The sequence below is a fragment of the Silene latifolia genome, chromosome 3 (assembly GCF_048544455.1).
Source record: "Silene latifolia isolate original U9 population chromosome 3, ASM4854445v1, whole genome shotgun sequence".
NCBI classification, from domain to species: Eukaryota; Viridiplantae; Streptophyta; class Magnoliopsida; order Caryophyllales; family Caryophyllaceae; genus Silene; species Silene latifolia.
In genome coordinates, this window is record NC_133528.1 from 77,590,944 (window position 1) to 77,617,904 (window position 26,961).

The 26,961-nt window shown below is 38.9% G+C and overlaps 3 protein-coding genes across 3 annotated transcripts; all 3 read left to right on the forward strand.

Moving 5' to 3' along the window:
* The first annotated feature begins 7,049 nt into the window (after nucleotides 1-7,049).
* On the forward strand, nucleotides 7,050-10,172 carry LOC141649233 (uncharacterized). The gene has a single exon (XM_074457927.1). The coding sequence runs from the start codon at nucleotides 7,050-7,052 to the stop codon at nucleotides 10,170-10,172; it is 3,123 nt and encodes a 1,040-aa protein (XP_074314028.1).
* Nucleotides 10,173-10,352: 180 nt separating this feature from the next.
* On the forward strand, nucleotides 10,353-11,129 carry LOC141649234 (uncharacterized). Its single transcript, XM_074457928.1, has one exon. It carries the CDS (start codon nucleotides 10,353-10,355, stop codon nucleotides 11,127-11,129), a length of 777 nt encoding a protein of 258 aa, XP_074314029.1.
* Nucleotides 11,130-11,396: 267 nt separating this feature from the next.
* Nucleotides 11,397-11,984, forward strand: LOC141649235 (uncharacterized). Its single transcript, XM_074457930.1, has one exon. It carries the CDS (start codon nucleotides 11,397-11,399, stop codon nucleotides 11,982-11,984), a length of 588 nt encoding a protein of 195 aa, XP_074314031.1.
* Nucleotides 11,985-26,961: the final 14,977 nt, after the last annotated feature.

The following is a 26,961-nucleotide window of genomic DNA, read 5'->3' on the forward strand; positions in this document are numbered from 1 at the left end:
TTATATGATGTTTTGACCTTTTGGAGAAGGTCTACCATATCCTCTCCAACAATCATAGGTTCCACGGTGGGTGTGAAAAGGTCTTCATGGTTAATAGGAAAAAGATATTTGTCTTCCTCATGGAAGCATACCTCAAACTTCTCAAGGATGGGGTCCTCAAGTGAGGTAATATCACAACTCCATTCCTCTTCTTCATTCTGTAAGTCCTTGAAAGACACATATTCCACATAAGCTTCTCCCATAGGCTTGTCATCATTGCTATCTTCATATGAATCATAGATATGAGCTTCACTCCTCTTTATTAACTCTTTCTCCAACACCTCAATGTTCACATCAAAAGCCATACCCTCATAATCACAAAGGTTAAGAGTATTTGGCTTACTCAACCTCGTATCTTCCTCATCGAATACCACACTTTCATACTCACAAGAGCTCAAGGAGATTGGCTCTCCCCACTTCTCATTTTCCATATCAAAGGTTACAACTTCAAATTCACATTCATGATCAATGTCCAAAGAATGGTGGGGAGTGATTGCTTGGGATTCTTTCATTTGGACAATTTGAATCTCCAATTCCTCACCTTGGGTAACAATGCTTTGAAGAACATTGTCCCTATTTTGGCTCTCCTCTAGCATTTGTTTGAAGAAGTTTTGTTGATCTCCCATCATTTGGAGAATCATATTTTGAATGGGTTCATCTTCTTGGTGTGGGTGGGTGTGAAAGTGGTTGTATTGTGGCAATTGGATGTGGTGATTTTGGTGGGAAAAATTGGGGTAGTAGTTAGGATTTTCATTGTACGAATACCAAGGTAGGTTTGTGTTGACTTGCTTCTCAAACTCTCCATACCCATGGTCATACTCAAAGAATCTACCACATACTGCATATGTCAAGTCTTGAGCCATCATAGCTAAGACAAGGAAACAACTACAAGCATGGAAACTACACAAAAACGGTAAGAACAATCCTTGAGGAACAAGTTCCTCAAGGTGAAAGCAAAATAAAAATAGACAAACAAGTAAGAACTTAATCACATAACACCGTCCCCGGCAACGACGCCATTTTGACGTGAGCGTGTCGTTGTACGCCCAATCAAACACATTTATATTTTCAACAAAACAACTAGTTAATGGTTAAGTCGAGGTCGATCCATGGGACGGTGTGCTTTGGGTTCTAAGTCTATCTATCTCAATTTATGCTAGTGTCACAATTGATTTGGGTTTGTAGCTGGTGAGTCTAAACTAATGCAAGCAATGGAAAGTAAACAAGCAATAAAAGGAAGGATGTAAACAAATGATTAAAAGTGCTAGGATATCATGGGTTCATAGGGGCTTCATGGGAGTTAACCATACAAACATGTTCACAAAGTTGCAAGCAATTAATGTTGTAAAGGAACCGAGTTGGTTTATGTCTTACGGTTCATAGGAAGAGTTGGGCCCCGGAGCCGAATCGATTAGATTGTACAACACCTACAAGTCGACTTACTTTCCTTCTATTCAACTTCTATGCATGGTCTAACAAGACTCGAGTTGGTTTATATTTTATAAGTCTTGTTGAGAAGGTAAGAGATGGTTGTAAATGCAAGGATTCATAGGCTTAGCATTTCATCAAACATAACATGTGCATAAGTTGACATTACAACAAACTAGCAATTTAATTATGAAAACATTTTAGATTAAGCATGATTATTCCCCATATTGGTTTCCCCTAATTACCCACTAATCCTAGTTTAATAACTACTCACTCATTATCATGGAGAACATATCATTAATGGTGTCAATCATTACAACAAGTGTAAACATGATAAGAGAATGAGGAAATAAACAATAAAGAGTAAAGGATAAAAGAGTTATACCAAACTTGAGATGATTCCAAATAATAAAGCAAAGAATAAAAGAAGAGAACTTGATTGATTGATGAAGAGTTGTCGATTCTCCAATAATAACCCAATAATCTTCAATTACCGAATAATAATAAACTTGAACAATAATTAAGGAAAGATTAATGTGTAATTTTGTGGAAACATTGAGATTAATCTATTCTAATCTACTCCTAATCTAATCTAAGAGAGTTTCCTACTAAGAGAGCTTGTCCCTTTGATTATTACAAATGGGGTATTTATAGTAGTGGATCATTAGGTTAAGCAAGGGTAGTTTAGTAATTAACAATGCTAATTGTTGAGTAGGGAAATGCTCCTCTCAAAGAGAGATGCTAGTCTCCTTTTTGCTAGTCTTTTAGAAATATGCGCATCTCGAGTGGCACAAGGAAGAGGACGTTTTGCACTGTGAAGGAATCCAAGCGGATTCTGGGTCGGGACGCTCGGACTGTAGCAGGGGGAGACGAGCGGCTGGGCAGTCGGGACGCTCGGATTGTTGGAGCAGAGGACGAGCGGCTTGGAGCTTTGGACGCTCGGATTGTTCTTCAGAGTATTTAGCTTCTTCCTCTTGCATACTTCTTATTCTTGCAATGTTGGTCTTAGTACTTGCCTCTCCTTCCATACTCGTTCAGCCAAATTTATCAATGTCCTTCCAAATAAGCTCAAGAGACGGGAATTTCCGCCTAATTACCTTCTTTCCTACAAAACATACGAAATGCACTAGAAAAGCAAAATAGAAAACATTTGACGGATAAAATGGCTATGGAATGTTATAATAGTATGCAAAATAGGTTCAATTAGGGGACTAAATGTGCGCAATTATAAGTCACATCAACATGTGCATAGGTTGACACCACAACAAGTAAGCAATCTCATGAGAACATATTAGATTAAGTATGAATCTACCCCCATGTTATAGTTCCCCTAATCCCTCACTAATCCTAGCTAGGAAATGAAGGATTCATTAACCTCTTATTAGACACTTCTAATAACTATATAAATTTAGTTTAGTCATAAACTAACAAGATCTTATGCATGCATAACAATATATATATATACAAAGTAAGAAGAAATCGATCTACTTACAATGAATGGCCGAGTGGTTATACTAATTGGACACTTTCCAAATTAGTCTTCTTAAGAAAATCCTAGTGCTCCAAAGATGAACTTAGATCCAATATTAGAATCTATTCCTCAAGGATTTGTACTAAGATAACCCTCTTAAACAAATACTAATTTGAATACTAGAAATTAGTATATGTATCTTAAAATAACTACTAATATTATTAGTTACTACTACTAGTAATGTATTGTTAATATTAGAGATTTTGTGAGTTTTCTTTCTTATATGTTCTAAAACAGTATTAGAGAGAATATTCAAAATTATCAATATGTATATTTTTTTTTTAAGAATGAATTAAGGGAATAAGAAGAGAAAACTCTTCTCATTCACATGGGTGGTCGGGTGGCTTAGAGAAGGATGCCCTATCAATGCTCAAGATTGTTCTTCTCAAGATGTAGAGTGTAGGGCTAGGTTTAGGTCTTTTAGAGACATAATCATTGTGCTTAATTCTCAATTAGAACAACAATTAAGTCCTAAACCTACCCAACCCCCTCCATTTACACGACACAAATGGACTTAAAATGGACCATTTTAAGTTTGTCAAATGTTAATTTGTATAGTGTGACATATTGGACATGTTACTAGACATGTTTCTTAATAATGCATTTTTAACTTATTAAAAATCATTATATAAACAAAATAAATCACATAAAAAAATTAACTAGTAATTCATAATTACAAGTACTTAAAATGGGTCATAGAATTATAAATCACAACTGTAGGCACATAAAATTTATTAATGTGCCGAATAAATAAAATAAATCAATTAAATCTGAGTTAATATTAAATTCTAGCGCTATTTAATTAATTTGCCCCGATTAAATGAAATACGGGTCGACTCGGATTACAAAATGGGTTATCCGGATCATTAGACCTGAAAAAGATCAAATTTGTGCCAAGTTCACTAATAAACCCATAAATGGGCTTGTGAATGTCAAAGTCCACCAAGAGGAATTAAAACTCTATAAATAGAGCCATTCCCATTCATTTCAATGAGAGAAAAATCATAATCATAAATTTCAGAGAGAAGAAGACACAAAAGCTCTATAAATTCTCTCTACAAGACACATCTGGAAGCAGTCAACAAGCACACCAAAACTGTGCCGCCTGCCCAAGAAATTCAAGTTCAAGTTATAACATTCAATAGAGAACAAGTCGCAGTGACCCTCTCAAGAATACAAATCGACACCTCCTACAGAGTGCATACAACCTTTACAAGTGTCATTCAAATACAACGTTCGCGCCTCTACTACAGACAGTGTTTGCGTAATCTACCACGGCATTTAGAATCAGAGGTTACATTAGAGATTGTACACATAAACTTTATGATATTAATAAAAATTCATTTGTTTCCTATTTTGTATTACATTTATTTTGCGATACAAAATTTGCTGTTACAAATTTTGGTGAACCCGACGTGAAAATCTCTACCTCTCATCTCTACTGCTGTTTTATTCAAGTCTACCAAAATAAGAAGATGTCTACCAATCAAAGCATCTCCTCCAGTGCATCAAAGAAGACCTATGCAGATATCCTGCAGGGTACTCCCATTGCTGCTACCTCATCTGCTGCGCAGTCATTTGGCATCACCACAAGAAGAATGGCGAAGAAGGCTGATGTCAATGCTGCTGCTGCCAGTCTACGCTCCGCACACGTCCCTACTAGGCCACGTAAGATCTCTGTCGCCTCCTTAGCTGCTGCTGATACAACACTCCTGGCTGCCTCTTCTCCTTCACATGAGGAGGTTAGAAGTGTTAAGGTTGACAAAAAGGCTTCCCCTTGCAAATCCAAGGTGTCGCCAAAGAAGAAAGAAACCTCAACTCTTAACGTTGCTTCTGTTATGGTGATAAGTGGCGATACTCTTGAGGATCGAATGCAGAAAATGAATGATCTCCTTGAAAAGATGATGAAGGAGAACGAAGAAAAGAACAAGAAAATTAATGAGCTCCAAAAAGAGGTGGTGGCACTCCGTGACAGGAAGGCCGACAGCGAGCATAGTGACACCGACAAGGATGTTGGCAGTGATAAAGAAGTTGGCGAGGATGACATTGGAAAGCCAAACAATGAGATCAGTGCCTTCACTGAAGATAAGCTGCAGGAGTTAATAGCCAAGACAATCAAGTGTCAGTTAGGTGATAGCTCAGCAAGCAGTGGACGCTACATCAAGCCTTATACTAAGAGGATTGACAGTCTACGCATGCTATCTGGTTATCAGCCTCCAAAATTTCAGCAGTTCGACGGGAAGGGGAACCCAAAGCAACACATCGCCCACTTCGTCGAGACATGCAACAATGTTGGGACAGAAGGCGATCGTTTGGTGAAGCAGTTTGTGCGTTCGCTTAAAGGGATCGCGTTCGACTGGTACACAGATCTGGACTCTGAGTCAATTGACAGCTGGGGTCGCATGGAAGACGAATTCCTCAACAGGTTCTACAGCACCAGGCGCGTCGTCAGCATGAGCGAGTTGACAAAAACAACTCAATGGCAAGACGAGCCTGTCGTCGATTACATCAACAGGTGGCGTGCGCTGAGTCTGGAATGCAAGGATCGCTTAAGTGAAACGTCAGTAGTTGAAATGTGTGTCAACGGGATGAACTGGGACATTCTCTACATCTTGAAAGGGATCATGCCGAAGACCTTCAAAGACCTGCCTACCCGTGCCCATGACATGGAGATCACAATCAAAGAAGATGGCAGTGCTCGACCAACTACTTCCAAGGCGCCAAGTGAAAAGAAGGAGTTCAAGAAAACTGACAAGGGAGCCAAGTCATCGACAAAGGAGACAATGGTCATCGAAACCAGAAGTGCACCTGTGAAAATCTCGTCAAAGCCTAAGTATGAAAAGAAGAAAGAGTCATTCTCTTATAACTACCAACGAGACAGGCCTACATTGAAAGAGTTGCAGGCTAAGAAATACCCATTCCCGGATTCTGACTTGTCTGGGATGCTCGATGACCTCATAGAGAAGAAGGTTATACAATTGCCAGAGTCCAAGCGCCCTGAGCAAGCAAACAAGACAAACGATCCCAATTACTGTCGTTATCACAGGCTGATGAGTCACCCTATTGAAAAGTGTATAACACTCAAGGAGAAGATCACGCAACTCTCCAAGGAAGGAAAGATCATTCTTGACTTGGATGACACAATAACCACAAATCAAACTACTGTCGTCTTGGAGCAACCTGACGAGCCAATTATACGACAAGGACAGTGTGTGTATATGTTGCAGTTCGGAAGTTTTGAGCCTATGGCATTACGGATCCAAGGGTCATTGCGTCGCTACCTCCAATGTCATTGGAAGAAGAACTACCTCCTCAGGATAAGAATGAGGAAAAGAAGCATGAAGATGACGATGAAGGTTGGACTTTGGTTACGCGCAAGAAGTCAAAGAAACAAACAAGGCAGACAGCGCAACTTGTTCACCGTCGAAGAAAACAATCAAAGAAGACGAAACCTCGCAAGACGAAGGGAAAGAAAAAGTCCAAAACAGTGGTCAAACCACATGTCTTGCCTATCGATATACTTGAGCAAGAACCACCGAGTCCCGTCACCTTAAAAGAATTCTTCTCACAAGACTTCTTAAACAAGGTTACCGTGTGCACCGTCTCAGCTACGGAAGGTGGTGATGATAAAAAGAAGATAGAGGAAGGAGGCCCAGATGATGCGGTATTGCCACAACAGTTGCATTCTGAAAAGGAGAACGAAATTGTGGCTGCTCTTGACGCCCTTCCTACAAACATGGGGTGGAAGCAAATCTTTCATCTAGCTAAGGAGAAGCATCAGCTGATAATTCAAGGACTTGAGAAACCAGAGTTGTACGCGGGAAAGATGAAAGACAAAATCGAGCCTGTCGAGCAATCAACTGGATGTGTCTCCTGCAATGCAGCCTTGAGTTTTTAAGATGAGGATTTACTTCATGGATCCAACCCTCACAACAGGCCACTTTATGTGTCTCGGTATATCCGAGGGCAAAAGGTCAAGCTTATCTTAATAGATGGAGGCTCAGGAGTCAATCTCATGCCAAAAACCACCATGAACGAATTAGGGATCATGATGGATGAACTCTCTAGTAGTCGAACAATGATTCATGGTTTCAACTTGAATGGGGAGCATGCAGTTGGTATGATCCGCGTGAACCTTACAATGGGTGATCTGTCTTCTAACACATTGTTTCATGTCATAGATGGCAAGACATCATTCAAATTGTTGCTAGGACGACCTTGGAAGCACGAGAATGGAGTTGTCGCCTCAACCCTCCATCAATGCTTGAAGTATTATCGTGGTGGCGAAAAGAAAATAGACGGAGATGCAAAACCCTTCTCTAAGGTTGAATCTTTCTTCGCGGATGCAAAATTCTTTGAAGAGAATGGTACTTCTAGTGAATTCATGCCAACCACCATCTCTTCAACAGGAAAAGGAGGTAAGCGGGAAAAGAACATCATCAAAGAAGATGCTGCTGCAAGTCCTGCTAAAGAAAATGTTGTTAAGAAAGATGCAGACAAGACCTGCAAAACAGCTACTCCTGTTGCATCACCCAAGAAGCAAGAGACTACGCAGAAAACTACACCACCCGTACTACGCTACATCCCGAAGTCTCGCCGTAAAGATGGGGAAAGTCCTTTTGTAGAGTGTCTGACACCAAAGACAGAGCCTAAGGATAAAAAGTCAGGTCATGTGATCAAGCAGGAGTGGGTGGCCAAAGTCGTTACACTTCTACCAAGTTCATCCCAAACGAAGATTGTGAGACCTCCTCCAACTGGTTTCGTTTGTTCATCCAGTCAACCATCAAGTGAGGAAAACAAGGGGATATTTGATTCCAATGCTTACAAGCTACTGGCAAAGGCTGGATATGACTTTACAAATCCGACTCCTCTCGTCAAAGTTATAGAAGTTGAGCCGTATAGTCTTAACAAAGCGCAACATGAAGTGTTCAAGCAAGATGGGAGCTTCATGGTGACCAGGGCCGGGCTCGGATATGAATCTCCTGCACCTGTGAAGATTGGTGCTCGTAGAAAAGGGGCTAATACATCTTCTCAGCACATCACAGTGGAAGAGGTCGAAGAAAATGAAGAAGAAGAAGAAAAGATGCATTCATCTTCAGTCTTTGATCGAATAAGTCCACCTGCAGGAAAGTCTCGTCCTTCCGTATTTACAAAGCTTGGAAGGCCAAGTGCTCCAATCAAACACACTTCTGTCTTCGCTAGGCTTGGCAATCAAGATGAAAGTGAAGTCAAAACATCAACGCCCTCGTTGCACACAAGCAAGAAATGCACAATCCATGATCGCTTGGGCGCTTCATCAAAAACGGTCTTCAGTCGACTAGGGGCTCCCAAGAATAATATTGATGAGGGTCGTCCTCTCTCAACTTCTGCAAAACAAAATGAAGAAGAAGTAAGAGTAAGTGATGACATGAGAAGCGCAATACCATCTCGCATGAAGCGTATGCAAGTAGTGGATATCATCCAGCATGAGTCACTCAAAGCAAGGAGGCGCGTACTAGTTCTTACTGGTCAGCAAAAGAATGCCGAAGAGCTTGTGACTTCATTTTCACGTCCCTGTGATGCAAAGAAGTCAAGTGACTTAGAAATTACAACGTCGTCATATCACATCACAGTAGAAGAGATACCTGACGAGAACGAAGAAGTTGAGGCAGACGAGGCCCCTGAGACACTTGAAGACGGGGGGCAATCGACTGTGGATGAACTCAAGGAACTCAACTTGGGAACTACTGAAGATCCTTGCCCCATTTATGTTAGTGCTCTACTGACTAAAGAAGAAGAAGAGGAGTACTACAAGTTGTTGGTCGAGTACAAAGATGTCTTCGCTTGGAGCTATAAAGAGATGCCTGGACTCAGCCCAAAAGTTGCAGTTCATCGTCTAGCAATCAAGAAGGGCACCAATCCCAAAAAGCAGCCTCAACGTCATTTCAGGCCAGAGCTTGTACCTGAAATTGAAAAGGAAGTCAACAAACTCATAGAAGCAGGTTTCATTCGCGAAGTCAGATATTCTACCTGGATAGCAAACATTGTCCCAGTCAGAAAGAAGAATGGACAATTGCGCATATGTGTCGACTTCAGAGACCTTAATGATGCATGCCCGAAGGATGATTTCCCTTTGCCAGTTACAGAATTGATGATTGACGCAACCACTGGTCATGAAGCACTCTCATTCATGGATTGTACGGCTGGTTATAATCAAATACATATGGCACCTGAAGATCAAGAAGCAACAGGTTTTCGAACCCCAAAAGGAATCTTCTGCTACACGGTCATGCCGTTTGGATTGAAGAATGCTGGCGCTACGTACCAACGCGCAATGCAAAAGATCTTCGATGACATGCTGCATAAAACAATAGAGTGTTATGTTGATGATGTGGTTGTAAAATCAAAGAAAAGAGAAGACCATATCAAAGACCTTCGAGCCGTCTTTGAAAGACTTAGAAAATGTCAACTCAAGATGAATCCACTCAAGTGTGCATTTGGCGTCACATATGGGAAGTTCTTAGGGTTTGTGGTCAGGCAGAGAGGCATTGAAATTGATCAAACAAAAATCAAAGCCATCAACGAAATGCCGGAACCAAAGACGTTGAAAGAGTTGCGCGGATTGCAGGGACGTTTGGCATACATTCGGAGATTCATATCTAACCTAGCAGGACGTTGCCAACCATTCAGCCATCTCATGAAAAAGGATGCTCCATTCCAATGGGATGAAAAGTGCAAAAATGCTTTTGATAGCATCAAGAAGTACTTGGCCAGTGCACCAGTGCTGAGGGCACCAGTTCCAGGAAAGCCGCTTGTCCTCTACATCGCTGCACAAGAGCGCTCACTGGGGGGAATGTGTGCTCAAGAAATTGAAGACCGCAAGGAGAGATCACTCTACTACTTGAGTTGTACCTTGGTGGGAGCTGAATTAAATTACTCGCCCATAGAGAAAATATGTCTTGCTCTGGTGTTCGCCATCCAGAAGTTGAGACACAAAATGCAGGCGCATACCATACACGTGGTCTCAAAAGCTGATCCAATCAAGTACATACTCTCAAGACCAGTCTTGTCTGGAAGACTTGCGAAATGGGCAGTGTTACTTAAGCAGTACGACTTGGTGTTCGTGCCTCAAAAGACTGTGAAAGGTCAAGCTATCGCCGACTTCTTTGCTGATCATCCAGTGCCAGCAGAGTAGGAAATTTCAGATGAACTTCCGGGAGAAGAAATTTTCTACGTGGACGTCCTACCTCCATGGCAAATGTACTTTGATGGTGCTGCAAGGCAAGATGGAGCTGGAGCTGGAGTTGTATTCATAACTTCACAAAATAATCTCATGCCATATGCCTTTACACTCACTTAGTTGTGCACAAATAATATGGCAGAATACCAAGCTCTCATACTCGGCCTTCAAATGGCGATCGAAATAGGTGTCAGGGATATGGACATATATGGAGACTCAAAGCTGGTGGTCAACCAAGTCCTTGGAGAATATGAAGTGAAAAAGGAAGACTTGATTCCCTACCATCAACGGGCATTACAACTGCTGAATCAACTTGACGACATCCATGTTGGTCATGTACCAAGGAGTGCTAATAAGTTGGCCGACGCGCTTCCTAATCTTGCAGCCACTTTGGCACTGGGGGCAGAAGAGTCTATGCAAGTCCCAGTCTGCAATCGTTGGGTAGTATCATTTCTTGAAGGAGAAGAAAATGTAGATACAACCAACATGATATGCGTCTACGCAGTCGATGAAGATGACTGGCGTCAACCTATCATTGATTTCTTGGACCACCAAAAACTACCCGACGATCCCAGACACAAGGTTGAGATACGTCGACGTGCTTCAAAGTTTATTCACTATAAAGGGACGCTCTACAGATGTTCTTTCTCAGGCCAATGGTTGAGGTGTCTAAGCAAGGACGAAGCTGTTGAAGCAATGCATGAAGCCCACTCTGGAATTTGTGGCGCTCATCAATCTGGGCCTAAACTTCATGATCGCGTACAGAGAATGGGGTATTACTGGCCAACCATGGTACAAGATTATATGGACTTCGCGAAAAAATGTGAACCCTGTCAGTTCTACGCAAACTTCATACACCAACCACCGAAGCCGTTACATCCTACTGTTTGTTCATGGCCCTTTGAAGCTTAGGGACTTGATGTTGTGGGACCTCTTACTCCAAAGGCTTCAAATGGACACGAGTATATCCTCGCTGCCACTGACTACTTCTCAAAATGGGCAGAAGCATTCACACTACAGGAAGTGAAGAAAGAAAATGTTGTGGACTTCATTCGAACCCAAATCATCTACAGATATGGTGTACCTCAACGTATCACAACTGACAATGGGAAACAATTCTTCAACCATCTGATGACAAGTCTGGGAGAAAAATTCAAGTTCAAACAATACAAGTCATCCATGTACAATGCTTCTGCAAATGGTTTGGCTGAAGCCTTCAACAAGACCCTTTGCAACTTGCTGAAGAAAGTAGTAGCAAAGTCAAAGCGAGACTGGCATGAAAGAATTGGTGAGGCGTTGTGGGCATATCGCACCACATACAAAACACCTACTCAAGCAACCCCGTATGCATTGGTGTATGGAGTGGAGGCCGTGTTGCCATTAGAGTTGCAGATCTCATCTTTGCGCATCGCTATTCAAGAAGGACTCACGGATGACGAAAATGATAAATTGCGATTAGCAGAGTTAGAAGCTCTCGATGAAAAGAGATTAGAGGCTCAACAAAAGCTCCAATGTTATCAAGCAAGGTTGTCACGCGCATTCAACAAAATGCTGCGCCCTCGTTCTTTCCAAGTGGGAGACCTGGTACTTGCAGTACGAAGGCCAATCATCACATCTCACAAACCAGTTGGTAAATTCACCTCTAAGTGGGATGACCCATACGTGGTGCAAGAAGTCTACACAAATGGTGCTTATAAGATTGTTGATGAAGACGGTGTGCGTGTCGGTCCAATCAACGGAAAATTCTTGAAGCGCTACTATTCTTGAAGCTCAACAATGAAAGCTCCTAAGCAAGAGCTTAAACTGCACGCTAAAGCTTCTAAGCAAGAGGTTAAACTGCATACCCAAAAAAAAAACAATTCCTTCCATCTTTTATGAACTACGTCGGCTTGATCATGTAAAGTGCTTCGTGCTTTACATGTACGTAGGCAGCTTGGGTGAACATGTAGCTCAAGTGCAGCTAAACTTCCAAACAAACATCATCCCTCTTTATGAACTACGTTGGCTTGATCTTGCAAGTTGTCATCCCTGTCAGCTTTGTGAGTACGTAGGCAATTTGGACAAACACTTTGTTCAAGTGCAGCCACACCAAAAAAAAAAAAAAATGCTCCTGGCCCGCAAGAGCCTAAACTGTGAACGGCGAAATAAAATTCACATCATAGACAATATAAATGTGAAGATCATAAAAAAAAAAAAGAGTCGAAACTTGAGCTAAAATGAAACAATCACACGCAGGTCTGCAATAAAAGAGATAACGATCAAGTTACATAGTAATAGTAGTCTAAGCGTAAAATCTATGGATCAAAGTAAATTGAAGCACGCATTTGCTCAAGAGACGCCCTTTGTTCTTCAATTGAAGCCTCCTCTTCGGCACTCAGAACAGGGGTAGCCTCAAGCTCTTCCAAAGTCTTTTCCGTAGTCTCAACCTGTTACTGCAAGTCGGTCAAGGTTCCAACTTTAGCTGCTATACTTTGCTGTAACTCAGTTTCCATTTCCTGCGCCTGTTTCAGCTCAGCTACAAGGCTAGTTATCTTCTTCTGAATATCTGACAGTCGAAGAGACTCTGCTTCAAGGTCTTCTTGTACTCTACTATGATGTGCCTTCACTTCTTCAAGTTTCTGGTGTTGCTGAAGCTTATCCCTCTCCAAAGATTCAGGGCGATGATGTTCGGCTGCAAGTTACTGAAGTACAAGGTAAGCATTGACGGCACCTACATAAGAGTTAACTTGTTGTTCCAACAGAGTAGGATCGCCTTTTAGCTGTCGTATACCCGCATAACATGCCTTAGCCTTCGCTGCCACTGCTTCCACTTCTGAAAAATCTGCATTCTTCAATTTTGTCATAAACACAGTAGCTATACCGCGCAAGGCCTTCTTGAATATCCCCTCATAAGGTGAAGATGGATGAAACGAAGCTTCAGGAGGATCAAAGACATTCACAAACTTCGAAGGAGTAGATCCCGTTCTCACATTGCACGGTGAAACCATGGTGATAGGGATAGGAGAGCGTAACACTGACGCTTCACTGGCACCCACAACAGAACTCCCTGTATGACCATCTCGGGAACCAGACTCGTGAGCATCACTAGAAGATGATATATTTTTAAACTTGGAAAGTTCTTTTCCCTTTCGAGGCACGTACTCTCGAGTAAGAAGATCTAAATCAGATCCATGATAATTGCAAGCCGCAGCCGATGCTCCTACCTCCAAAGCCATGTCACCTTCCTGTTAAAGATACAAGTTAATTGGTTTGTCAAAAAAAAAAAAGTACCAGTGACATTGAGGGCACGCGAGATGTGCTAGAAACTCCGGCGAATATCACTTCATCATCATTCATATCTACGACATGTGCTTTCCTTTTCTCGCCACGTCCGTGCTTGGGGTCAATATCAGATGCTGCATCGCTGTGGTATCCATCCTTGGCATGGGTACTTTCCCTTTTACGTGTTTCATTATGGCGTAATTTCGAGGGATGTTTGCGGTTGGAGCCTTCCTTGTCAACATATGAATCACGCCCTTCTTTCCCTGGACAGGAGGTACATATAGTTTTTTTTATATCCTTTTGAAGCTCACCTATACCAGCAGCCTTCCACCATTCTTTAAATATAATGGTGAAATGCTCATACCAACGAATTGAAGAACTAGGGAGGACCACTGTAGAGTAACTTTTCGAGAATAATAAAAGTTGCAAAAACTTCAACGCTTCGCGGTTGCTGACACTACGTTGACTTGATACACGAGCTAACATATCAGGAACGTCTTGACAAAAGCCGAATTGTCTGCTAAATCAGTGAGGATTATACGGCTCAAGATAAAATGATTCACCCAGACGAAAAGGTAGATACGAAGAACGGAGAGAGACAAGATAGCCAAACTTTATGGAATCCAGGTTGTCATCATCACGGAGAACTTCAACCTTGTTTGGGTGTAATATGAAGCAGTTTGCGTTGACTTCTCGGCCACCATAGACAACGTCACGTGCCTCATCATCTGTGTAAGCTTTGGCTCCTTGAACGTCGGAATAAGCAACCATGGAAGGACCCAGAGGAGGTGACTGTATTTTGTGGTAAGCAAAAAAATAGTGTGCAAGCCAACCATACAGATAATGAGCCGGGAAGAATGATCTAGAGAATGCTGGGCTTGAAGATTTGACCATCTCATTTAAGCCTTGGTAGATGCTCGCCAGAACTGGAACAGCTAGGCTGAATGTATGCCCCTCGGCCATTAAACTAGCTATCTCAAAAGTATATGGTCTTATCTTTCTTTCTTCACTCTCAGGAAGAACGAACACGCACAATCAGCATGACAGAAACGCAGCCAAATAAACTCTGTCTCTGTAAGACTTAGTGACTCCAACCTTGTCAAACATAACTTGTTCTAGAGGGGTCCATTCCGTTGAGCACGTCGGAAGCTTTCCACTAGGATTCTGTGTTTTCTTTGGAGGGCCGCTGGTTTTTCGTGCTTTTGTATTAGGAGATTTATAAGTTATTGCTCTCTTGCACCAAAATCTAATCCACTCCTCGGCCGTGACCTTGCGTTCATTTTTTGTTCGTCTCACAAGACGGCGAAAGGTAATGAATAAATAACTACAGGCCCCTGGAACCAGTTTATTGCATTGACTGTCTCTCTGCAGGAATCTATTCAATTGCGGGGCTGTTTCATCATAAATTTCCCCATTAATATGCAAGCCACCTAATTTTTGAAGATCCCATAGAGAAATTGATAGCTCGCCCTCTTTGGTGTGAAGCGTATTAGTAGTATGACACCAACACTCGCAAAAGGCGTGTATGATGCGTGCATCCTTATTGTATGTGTATAAAGAAGCGTATACTGCTGAGTCAATAGAAGCAGATGTCAAAATATCGTTGTAGCGTGATAACATGTCTTCGGTCCATTCCCAATACCCTTCAATATAAGAGAATCCGCCATACATCTTCACATAGTTGCCACTCCACTTCGTACAGCCTGATATTATATCTCGTCCAAGCAAGGAGAAATAATGAGAAGAATCACTTTTCGCTTCGAAAGTACTCTTCAAAATATGATTAGCAGACGTGTCTGGCAGCTCAGTCTCCAGTTTCTTTGACATATCTTTTTCAAAACATTTCTTGCTGACAAGGCTTGCCTCAGAACCATCTAAATCACGCAAGGACTCGCGGTTGATAAAGCAGGTTCAAGAATCAGGAGCATCATTCTCTTCATCGACCAGAGAGAGATAAGTGACACCGTTTTGGCGTAGCTTCTTGAGATGCACCATTGTTACCTGCAAATAAAGGGGGAACAAGTCACTAGATGTATAATGAAAGTCAAAATGCAGGTGACACTCTTCCAAATCTTCATGCGGTCGACGAATCGGGTACATTGCATGATAACTCCAAGGGAGAATCGAAATGATCCGACCGGAGTAATTTCCACATCTTCAAGCGGTCGACGAATCGGGTACATTGCATGATACTCCAAAGGAGAATCGAAATGATCCGACCAGAGTAATTTCCACATCTTCAAGCGGTCGACGGATCAGGTACATTGCATGACAACCCCGAAGAGAGTCGAAATGATCCGACCGGAATGAATCCACGTAGGTTGATAAGTAGACCACAGTTTAGTCTGAACCTGCAAACATCCTAAAAAAAAAAAAGCTCTCATAATAATTCGCAATAGGCGAAGAAAAGACAAGAGTGCCACCTTATAAACTCCTGGTTAATTGTGCAATGTCGGCCTACCAAACACAAATGCGGAGCTCGGCTTTGATGCTGCAAAATTGCATTAAAAAAGAAGTCAAAGTAAGTCATATACGTGCATTGTACCATTGCTTCCAATAAACAAATATACAAGGAAAGTCGTGCAAACCCCATACAATCACAAATTTGAGTGCACGCGCCTAATAAAATAAACATTCGGAAGTACTACCTGAGAGTAGACAGTCCAAGGAGTCCAATCAGACGTGTATAAGTATGCACCCAAGCTATTTTAATTAAGAACCTGCAAAAGAAACAGAGGAAAGCAGAAGCGGGGTTATGACAAATAGTTTTTTTTAAAAAAAGCCATGCAATCATCAAGGGTGATAACAAGAATAATAAAAAAGAAAATCTGATTCATCTGATGCAAGTACTCACGGGGGTAGAAGATTCATCATCGCTACTATAGAATATACAATTCGACAGCGCTAGCCATTTTGCGGTATCAACGACCCGGTTCTAAGATAAAGAGATGTGACTTCGTCGGCGTCAATTCGATATTTCCGGCAGGATAATAAAATAGTAAGGATCACTATTCTATCCTATAGAAGATGATGGTACGTTTACTCCGTTGAAGACGATATCCTCGTTGCTTCACCGTCTTATTAAGTCGACGGTAACACAAGGCTATTTCAATATTATGATTTAAAGTGGGTTCAAAATTTTGAAAGATACCGACCTGGACTAATTTTGTTCGTCAAAGTTTGACAGAAAAGTTGAAGAATTTCAGTTGCATAAGGTAAAGTTCAATTCAAATAAAGTAAGCAAGTTCAGGGAAATAAAACTTTCGGTACACTCTCCAATCTTTGCCAGAAGTTAAAAAAAAGAATTACTCACCTCACTCCGATCAATTTCGAAGTAGACTTCAAAGCTGACTTTTGTGGGCATGTACATAATATATCGTTGGTCAGGGGAGTAGCAAATTCTAAATCTTCTATTCAAGAATTTCAAAAGAATTGGTGAACATACGGTATTTATAATCAAAATTACCATGCGTTTAGTGATACATGTCCAATTTTGTGCTCACAAGCGCAAATGAATCATTAACACACAAGATAAAACGGGTTCGAGAAGACAAAAATATGTTGCCAAGCGCATGAGATGAAGGTACCTCAGTAACTTTTAGTTCGGACCGCCGCAAAATTGAAAGCCCAGATGAATGATGTTCTTGATCTCAGCCTGTTTAATCTCCTGAAACATTCAAAGTGGTTACAAGAAATCGTTATCTGCGTTAAGAATTCGGCCGGAAAATCGTCAGTATGTATTGCAAAACTATGTACGTATACGACCAAACTGAAGCAGCATGACAAGATAAGGAAAGAAGAAGAACAAGAAAAGAGAGAAAGAGGAAGATGGATATGCATACCTGCGCCGTCAGTCTAAGTTCGCTGTTATAGGATACGAGAAAATCAAAGATAGGAAATAAGAGTTGGGCTGGTGAATATGTATATATATATATATATATGGGATGCCCAAAACCCTACTTCTGAGTTGTGGCCGAAGTAAGAGAGCAACAGATATAAGGAAAGAACCATCATAGAATTTATTTCCTAATTATGGGCTAATATGGATAAATTCGGGGCCACATAATTTGCTTTTCAAAGAAAATTGGGCATTTAACTCCTATCATTGGGCCAGTCAAATTGTAACACGATGACATCAATAAAATATTGAGTTTCCGTTGCCATAATTAAAGATATTCGTCGACCTCCAAGTCAAACAATGGTCATCCGCCAAGTCTAAAAATGACAGGGTGACGTAAAAAAAAAAAGGCTACCTTTACGACAAGTTTAGGTACGCACGACTTTCAAGTCAAAGAAAAAAAGTCACTCGCCAAATCAAAATACTGATAGAGTGACGTTTAAAAAAATGGGTCATCCTTGCGACAAGTTTGGGTGCGCATAGACTTCCAAGTCAAAGCCAAAATGAATCGAGACCTCGCCACATCAAGACACTATAAGAGCACGTGACAAGGTCCCGGGGGGGCAATTTGTAGGCACAGAAAATTTATTAATGTGCCGAATAAATAAAATAAATCAATTAAATCTGAGTTAATATTAAATTCTAGCTCTATTTAATTAATTTGCCCCGATTAAATGAAATACGGGTCGACTCGAATTACAAAATGGGTTATCCGAATCATTAGACCCGAAAAAGATCAAATTTGGGCCAAGTTCACTAATAAACCCATAAATGGGCTTGTGAATGTCAAAGTCCACCAAGGGGAATTAAAACTCTATAAATAGAGCCATTCCCATTCATTTCAATGAGAAAAAAATCATAAATTTCAGAGAGAAGAAGACACAAAAGCTCTATAAATTCTCTCTACAAGACACATCTGGAAGCAGTCAACAAGCACACCAAAACTGTGCCGCCTGCCCAAGAAATTCAAGTTCAAGTTACAACATTCAAGAGAGAACAAGTCGCAGTGACCCTCTCAAGAATACAAATCGACACCTCCTACAGAGTGCATACAACCTTTACAGGTGTCATTCAAATACAACGTTCGCGCCTCTACTACAGACAGCGTTTACGTAATCTACCAAGGTATTTAGAATCAGCGTTTACACATAAACTTTCTGATATTAATAAAAATTCATTTGTTTCCTATTTTGTATTACATTTATTTTGCGATACAAAATTTGCTGTTACAACAACAACTTGTATTTATAATAAATCATTCATTCTTATTTTGAGTTTTTCATAAACAATAATAAAACCTAAGTAATAAAACAATTTTAAATTACTTAGAACGAATCTTATTTAATCGAATTACAATAAGATACGAATTCTCACTCACAAAATCATTCGTTCAATTTTAAGGAATTAATTAACTTGTATCAACATACAATTAATTAATTAGTCAATTAAGAGTGTTACCCTAGAGGTATGACCTTAAGGGATCAACTGATCACCACCGTCATACGACAGCAATGTCAAACTCTAACCAGCCAATCATTACCGATTAATGTGGATCAGTTGACAATAAAATATTACTTTCCCTCATGCATTCTTATTATGAGATTTAAACACGTGATCGCATTATTGTCGAGGAAACTTACTCCAACAATCTCCTACTTGTCCGCGACAAGTGTGCGTGACCAATTCTCTTGTCCTATTACTATCTCCCACTTAATGCAAGGTGTCTTGCAGGTCGTACTTGCATTTGATCATATCATGAGTGGTTTCCTCGATCTGGAGAATAACTGTCTGACCGGAATTATCTACCGTAGATACCTTCCGAGCGTGGCCACGCATTTCCAGTTCATTACTCCTCGAGTGGCCTTGAAATATAAGATAACCCTGACAGGGATGGACAATTCCTATTGCACTCTTCCCTTGATAAGCCACAGCTCATCATAACCCAAAATATGCCCTTTTGACCCCAATTACAAAGGTCGTAGAACATAAATCAAAGTTACTCTGAAACTGTGCCACCTTAGGCGAACAGTCTTTAGTCAAAGAATCGACTCATAAGAATACTATAGTAGCTCTCGCCACGACCAGGCTATAAAATTTTTCAGAACTCTATAAGAGGTCATAAGCCCGACAGAGTGTCCCATACAGTCTATCTATGTGATCGACTAGTCATCTCTTATGACTTTATGGCTCTTGAACTTGCCATCAATCGAATCATACTCCAGTCACTTCGAGATGTCACCTCATATAAGTAACTAGGGGCGAATACTATGTTAATCCAGTTCACTTTAATGGGGTTCAATATTGTCTCAACAACCCATTTGGATGTAACAAAGTACAAGATGAGTTATCAATAACTCAAACGATAAATGTGATTATCACATACGAGTAGTCAATACCATATTACTACTCTATGTCTTATAATCATAAGTGTATTTATACACTTGCCAAATGCAATAAAAGTTTAGCTTGTGAACATACCATGTGTCTAAGAGTTCAAACTTTATGAATTGCGATTTCCTTCAATTTCATGTTATCTCTCATAGCATGAACTTTACTAAGTACATGTCTAGACTTCATACTAGACTCTGGTTCTTTAACTTGAAAGAAGCTCCCATTGTTATTACATAACCTGTGATGTGGTTTTTGGTGGACGATACTACTCATAGTCATCAAAGCACACCACCTAATCACAACGTACTTAGGTTCATTTTGTAGAATCTTGCAATGGATGACAATAAAATACCCTTTTCTAGTCTTTTGCTCCTTAGGTCAATAAAATCAGCCTAGGATTTTTACAAATCCTTATGAGCTTTGAAAATTTGAGTTCGTGTAATCTTCAACACACAACTCAGTATCCTTCCAAACTCCAGAACAGACCATTAGTTCTCCTTGAGAATTCACGACGGTTCCTTAAGGCTTACCAATGACTCTCATATGGGTTAACTTGTTATCGACTCATCATGCTCCAAGCATGCGATTCATCTAGGACATGTGAATTATGGCATACATGATTATTCTAATGGTGGAAACATTAGTAATCGATTTCATGTAGACAACAGTTCTTAGGTTCATGTGAATAATCATAATTCTATGATAATTCAATTTTCATTAATATGAACAACCTACTTAACTTGTTGATATTTTTAAGATGAAGGATCATTATCAACATAAGATACCTATCTATGTGCCAATCTAACATTCCATGTAATGATAGATTTGCATAATGTCTAATTTCATCCAGAATTGAAAACCTAAATACTTCTTTATAAAAGACAGTATTTGCACGTCATTCTCAATGAGTAATTTGTTATGCAATTCATGAAGGATGATTGCTCCCACTCAAGTTCATGTCTAAACATGACTGTCACTGACTCCCACTCAATTCCATGTGTACACATCTTTCGTTTTCGACAACTCATTCGAAACATTAGATGATTTGGAATGGTAATTGCTTTTCTAAGTATTAGTTAAAACCATATATGTCATTCACATATCCCTTTCTAAATACCCATTTGGAAAGTGGTTTTAATACCTTACTTGTTTTCATAATGAGGTATAGCAATGATTTGAATCTTTTGCTTAGTTACTAATTAACATAGGTTTTGTAGATATCGATATGCCTCTCTATGCAACTCTTAATCATAAATTTCTATTTACTTTGGATTGGTCTCAACAATCCCAAATAAATCCATTTACTTGCATAGATACCATTTTGGTTTCATAAGGCTCTTAAGTAAAATGTCGAATTTTAAAATCTCTAGGTATATCCACTTCATAGATCTAAATCTTATTTTCCAAGAACATATTCTTTTGTCTTTTCATAAGTCTTAAGTTTTCTTAAGAACGCTTTCTTTTCACTACGCCAAATAAGACATCCAATAACGGTCAAATAATGCAATTACCGTTATTAAATATAAACACGGAACCGTTATTACAACGACTGTTGTTAAATATATACCACGGTTGTATGACCGTTATATAACATCAATAAAGGGTCTATAATACCGTTAGCACTACTCAAGAACCGTTATAAAACTGTTGTTAATTATGTTTATGGCAACGGGTATACTTTTAAGAAACCGTTATTAGATATTAATAACGGTTTCAAACCCGTTGTCCTAGTTTACTATTGACAACGGTTTAGTGGTTCCAAAACCGTTGTTAAATATTATCTATGATAACGGTTTATTTTGTTATCTTATTTAATTAAATGTCAATATTTAACAACGGTTTTATTGCGTGATAAACCGTTGATATATTTATCAATTGATGAAACTTTGAAAACGGTTCTTCTTAAATTAACCGTTGTTAACATTTTGAAGTCGACAACGGTCATCGTTCGTTATCTTATATTTTTGGCGGTTTGAATGGGGAGGGAAAAGATGTCAACTATTATTTATCTAAATAAAACCGTTGTCAAATAATTATTTGCAACGGGTTGTTTTAACCGTTTTCGTTTTTAAATTTTTTTTTTTTTTTAAAAAATGATTTTAGTTCGTAGCACCTGCTGGAATGCTATTTTTCAGCTGCTGCTGAAAATAGCATTCCAGCAACTGTGCACTGCAAAAATTCAATCCTGCATCAAAATATTACACCCCGTGATTAATTAAACCCAGTTTCAAAATAGTACAAACAGGATGATCAAAAGCCAAAACACAACTTCCTCAAAAAAACAAAAGAAGCCAATACACAATGACTCTATATATATACACACACACACGTACAAAAGCATGAGCAAACTATTGAGACTCCGCTAATGAAACAACATAACTGGCCCACATATTTCTCATCCGATTGATGTCCTCTGGCGAATATTCTGGGGCTTTGTTGAGTATTAGTGGAAACTACATTTCAAAATATATATAATCAAAATAGACATAATACATGGAAGTATACATAATTGAACTCAATTTACATCTGAAATAGTTTTTAAATCACACTAACCCGTAACGGAATGGTAGAAAGTTTTTCGTCAATAACCTTCCACATGGAGTGACAAACGTAAAAGGCGCATTGTTTGTCGTTGTTGGAGCTTGTGTCCTCCACAAATTAGTGTGATAACATTTGTAAATCTCTTACAAGTTCACAAGGGTATACTTCGTATTTTATCAGTTGATTAACGATTACCTAATAACGGTTGGCTTGCTAGAAAGTTTGACGTTATTATCATACAGATGGCGGTGATCAACTGGTCCCTAAAGGTCACACCTAAAGGATGTGTTTGAGAGATGTGGTTATGGAAATGTAATCACATTGATGCCTTATATGACTAAACAGTTAGTCAATGTGTTGATGAGATAATTATTTAATGGCGATTAAATAATATTAGTTGAGACGAATTAACTGTCAATTCGTAAATTGAATATAATAAGTTATATTTAATTAATGTATATGATGTAAGCTTGGACGAATTAATATGTTAATTCGTAATTAAATGTAATCGGTTATATTTAATCAACAAGATGAATGTGTCATAGTGGTAATAGTAAGGGTACTCAAACCAAGAGGTTATGGGATCGATCCTCACTAGATGACAATTTATATTTAATACATTTTATACATTTTGCATACTACCAAAATAAGAAGATTTAATCTCCTTATTTTGGGTAAGTAAATAAACCGAAAAAAAGAGAGAAATTAATTCTCTTATTTCGGTCATATGGGCCGATTTTAGGAGAGAATATATCTCCTTCATTCACTCTTATTTCGGTTACATAAGAGGAGTGTAGAGATCATAATTCTAACCTAATTTTTCAACCTTGCCTCCTCTCATCAGAAAAACACAAAAATAACCTAAAATTTTACAGAAAATTTAGGAATCGATTCTAGCAAAATCAAAGGGCATTTCTCGGAGCATCTTGGGTGCAACTGATAGGAGAATATCATTGCGATATTGTTCATAGGCCGAATTAGCTAGGACCGAAGGTTATTTCTAATTCTCTACCTTTTGTTTATGGAATTCATTTTATGACTAGTAATAGTCTTATAAATTCGTTATAATCCTTTAAGTTAAAGGGATGCATACAGATAAATCCCACAAGTGGTATCAGAGCCAAGGCCACGAATTTTATTTTGATGATTTTCATAAAATTGGATGTAAACATTTATTAGGGTTTCGGGAAAAAGAAACTTTAATCGGCTGTTTTTTTATGCCGAGAAGAAAATTTTTTCCAGCCGAGTTGCGTTCGGTTTTTGTTACTTTGAATTCCATTTTGATTTTTCATATTGTTGTTTTAATCGGTTAAGATGATAATATGATAAATTTGTAGATGTTTTGATTTAATTAGGATTAAATTAAAATGTAAATGGAATAGTTTTGATTGATGATGATAATTTGTTTTGCTGTATAGTTTTTGGCATATAAGTTAATCATGTTTCATTAATTTGTATGCTAATCTTGTTCTAATAGCTACTATAAACGAATTAGTTCATCTACAATTTTTGTTTTAGGGCATTTTTGCCGCAAAAGATAAAATTTTAGGGCTGTTTTTTATTTTTTTCAGCCGAACGCATTAAGAAAAAATAAGTTACTGTTTCTTTTCATGTATGCCGTAAAAAAAAAAAAAAAAACAAAAGGCTGCTGCTGTTAATTTTTGTTCCAGCCGAAAAAAAAGGAGGATTTTCTGTTTTTTTTTGCCGTGAGCAACAAGAAAAAAATAAGGAAAGCTGTTTTCTGTTTTTTTTAGTTTAGCCGTGCTGAAATTATAAAAAAAAAAATTTGTTTTGTTTTGTTTTTTTTACTGTTCAGCCGAGACCAAAAAGAAAAAAAAAAGGATTTTGTTTTTTTTTTGTTTGTTTTGGCCAATTTTGTTTATACATTAAATTTATAATGTATGATAATTTTTGTGAAGCGGTTCACAAATTTTAAGATACCTAATTATTTTAAAGCAGTTTAAAATATTGATGGATTAAATTCATATTACAAGTTTAATATGAATTAAGATTAAAATTAATGTGATTAATTGAGGAATTGTCACTTAATTTGATCCATTAAATAGGTGGTTTGGATAAAATTAATCTACATAATTAAAGAATTATGTCTTGTATGTTTAATTATTTTTAGCTGATGCATTTTATTTAGTTGAATGAATCGTTGAATGGTTTTATTTACGTATTTTTTGCAATCGGTTGTAATTTGTAATACCTAGTGTGGCCTTAGTCAAATTATGTTTTCGTAATGATGGGAACATAATTTTAATATAATTTGAGATCTCGAATCAACTTTATTTTTCTTTAGTTTGTTGGGTTTTGAAATTAGAATGTAATAAATAGGTTTATTATGTAAATTTATTTATTGTAATTTTTCAAAGAAGACTAAAGATGGAGATTGGAGCTCACTCCCGCTACATGGATCAAGATGGAACATCAAGACAAGCTTCTCGGGTCCAAGGATGGATTCCTAAGTTGTATTTATGTTCATTTTGATAGGATAAGCCACACTAGGACTTTATTTTGTTTTTCGTTTTACCGTTCTTATTGCTTTTCATTCACATGCTAGTTAATGCATCATATTCCGCCTAAAACCAAACCACCTACTAAAATGCATGAAAATTGACACATATAGGTTGTATGTTAGTTTTCATAGACATACAGATGTCACATGTTTATTAAGCCATCATCTTAGTTTATTCATTCACGCATGCTAGATATTAGTTCACTTAAAAGGAATTAAAATAAAGTTGATGGGATCTTCCTCTAAAACGGAAATTGAGATTAGTCTTTATAAGGGCAAACAACTATGAATCCCTTCTTCGTCGGTAGGCATAATATGACCCCTTCTACGTTGGGTAAGTAGTTTGTGTTGACTTAGTTTATCTCAACATTATAGTCCGAAGAGTTTCTCGTGATTATAATGGACTAAAGATAGAATTTACAGAAATTTATCGACCAAGAATTCTAAAGGTAGAATTAGCCAAAAGGTGGGCTTATCAATTTACAGAAATTGAGTCTTGGGATCATTTATATAATTCTTGAGGAAGGTCAATTGTATAAATGCATGAGTCTTCACGTTATAACAGTATTGCATTAGACTTAAAAATCAAATCGATGCATAGGCTTATTATTCATTCTTCTTTTCGCAGTGTAGAACACGTTTATTTTACTGTTACAACAAATGGCTGGAAATAACGAAATCCCAATGCCTAGTGCCACACTTGGACGCGAGTCATGGCTGAAAGTTTTAATGGACAACATGAATCAGTACACGCGACTGAAAAATGATGGGTTCAACTTTATGGACCGGGAGGCAAAGACTACGGAATGTCGCCATTGCCGACGGTAAGCTCAAGTACTTAACTGAGCCAATACCGGTAAACCCAGGCCCCAATGCGGGAGTTAACGAGTCACTCGCTTATAGTGATTTCATTATGGAAGCGGGTGCGATAAAGAACGTACTCATCTTTGCAATGGAAACCAATTTGCAGAGACGCTTCATTGCCCAAGGTGCGAACAAGATTTTCACCACGCTCACTAACGAGTTCTCAAAAGCACCGAGAATCGTTACATATGAGCATACCTGTCGCTTCTTTGATGCGAAACTCCAGAAGGGCCAACCGGCCCACACATTCTTCACATGATTGAGAATGTCGAGAAGTTGGAGGCACTTGATTGCAAAATCAGTGAGAGCATTGTCATTGACCGAATGCTTCATTCTCTTCATGATGGTTTTGCCCTTTTCAGGGCGAACTACTACATGAATGACTTGAAAAAGAGTCCTCATGAGCTACACTCCCTTCTCGTACAGACCGAGAAGGATATGAAATTGAGTGGGAGCATGAAGCAGGATGTTCTCACGATTTCCAACAAGGGTAAAGGTAAGGGCAAGGCTCATGGCGAACTAGCTGTAGGTAAGCCAAAGGTTAAAAAGCCAGGAAACGGTAAGAGTGGGCCCGGTGAGACTAGTGGCTCACAGGGCAAGGCAAAGAGCAAGGGCGGTGACATTGAGTGCCACCATTGTCACAAAACTGGGCATTGGAGGAGGAACTGTCCCGTGTACCGTGAGGACATAAAAGCAGGCCACGTCGTTCCTGTTGGTATGTCATCTTATATTCATATGATTGAGATTAACCATGCAAGTTTCGGAACTTGGGTACTTGATACTGGTTGTGGTTCTCATCTGTGTAATTATTTGCAGGACCTAAAGAACATCATACCTCTCGAAAAGGATGATGTGGACCTGCGAGTCGGGAATGGAGCACGAGTTGCTGCAGTCTCGAAGGGAACATATGTAATCCAACTCCCTAGTGATTTTGAGTTATTTTATATAACTGTTACTATGTACCCAGTTTATCTAAGAACATTATTTCTATTTCCGTACTCGATATAGACGGTTTTGCATTTTCAATAAAGGATAATACCTGTATTTTCTTTTTAATGAAATGATTTATGGCAAAGCAGTTTCCATGAATGGAATTTAAATCTTAGATCAAACCACGGAAGTATTACACGTGAATAATAAGAAATTAAAGGTTGGTGGCAAAGATCAAACCTATCTATGGCATTTTCGAATGGGACAAATAAATGAGAAACGCGTGAAGAAACTCGTCGAAAATGGGACTATTCCCGCATTCGAATTTTCTACATAAG

Excerpts from the sequence above, each read along its gene's own strand:
- LOC141649233 (XM_074457927.1), top strand. The coding sequence starts at position 7,050 with ATGGATGAACTCTCTAGTAGTCGAACAATGATTCATGGTTTCAACTTG.
- LOC141649234 (XM_074457928.1), top strand. The coding sequence starts at position 10,353 with ATGGCAGAATACCAAGCTCTCATACTCGGCCTTCAAATGGCGATCGAA.
- LOC141649235 (XM_074457930.1), top strand. The coding sequence starts at position 11,397 with ATGTACAATGCTTCTGCAAATGGTTTGGCTGAAGCCTTCAACAAGACC.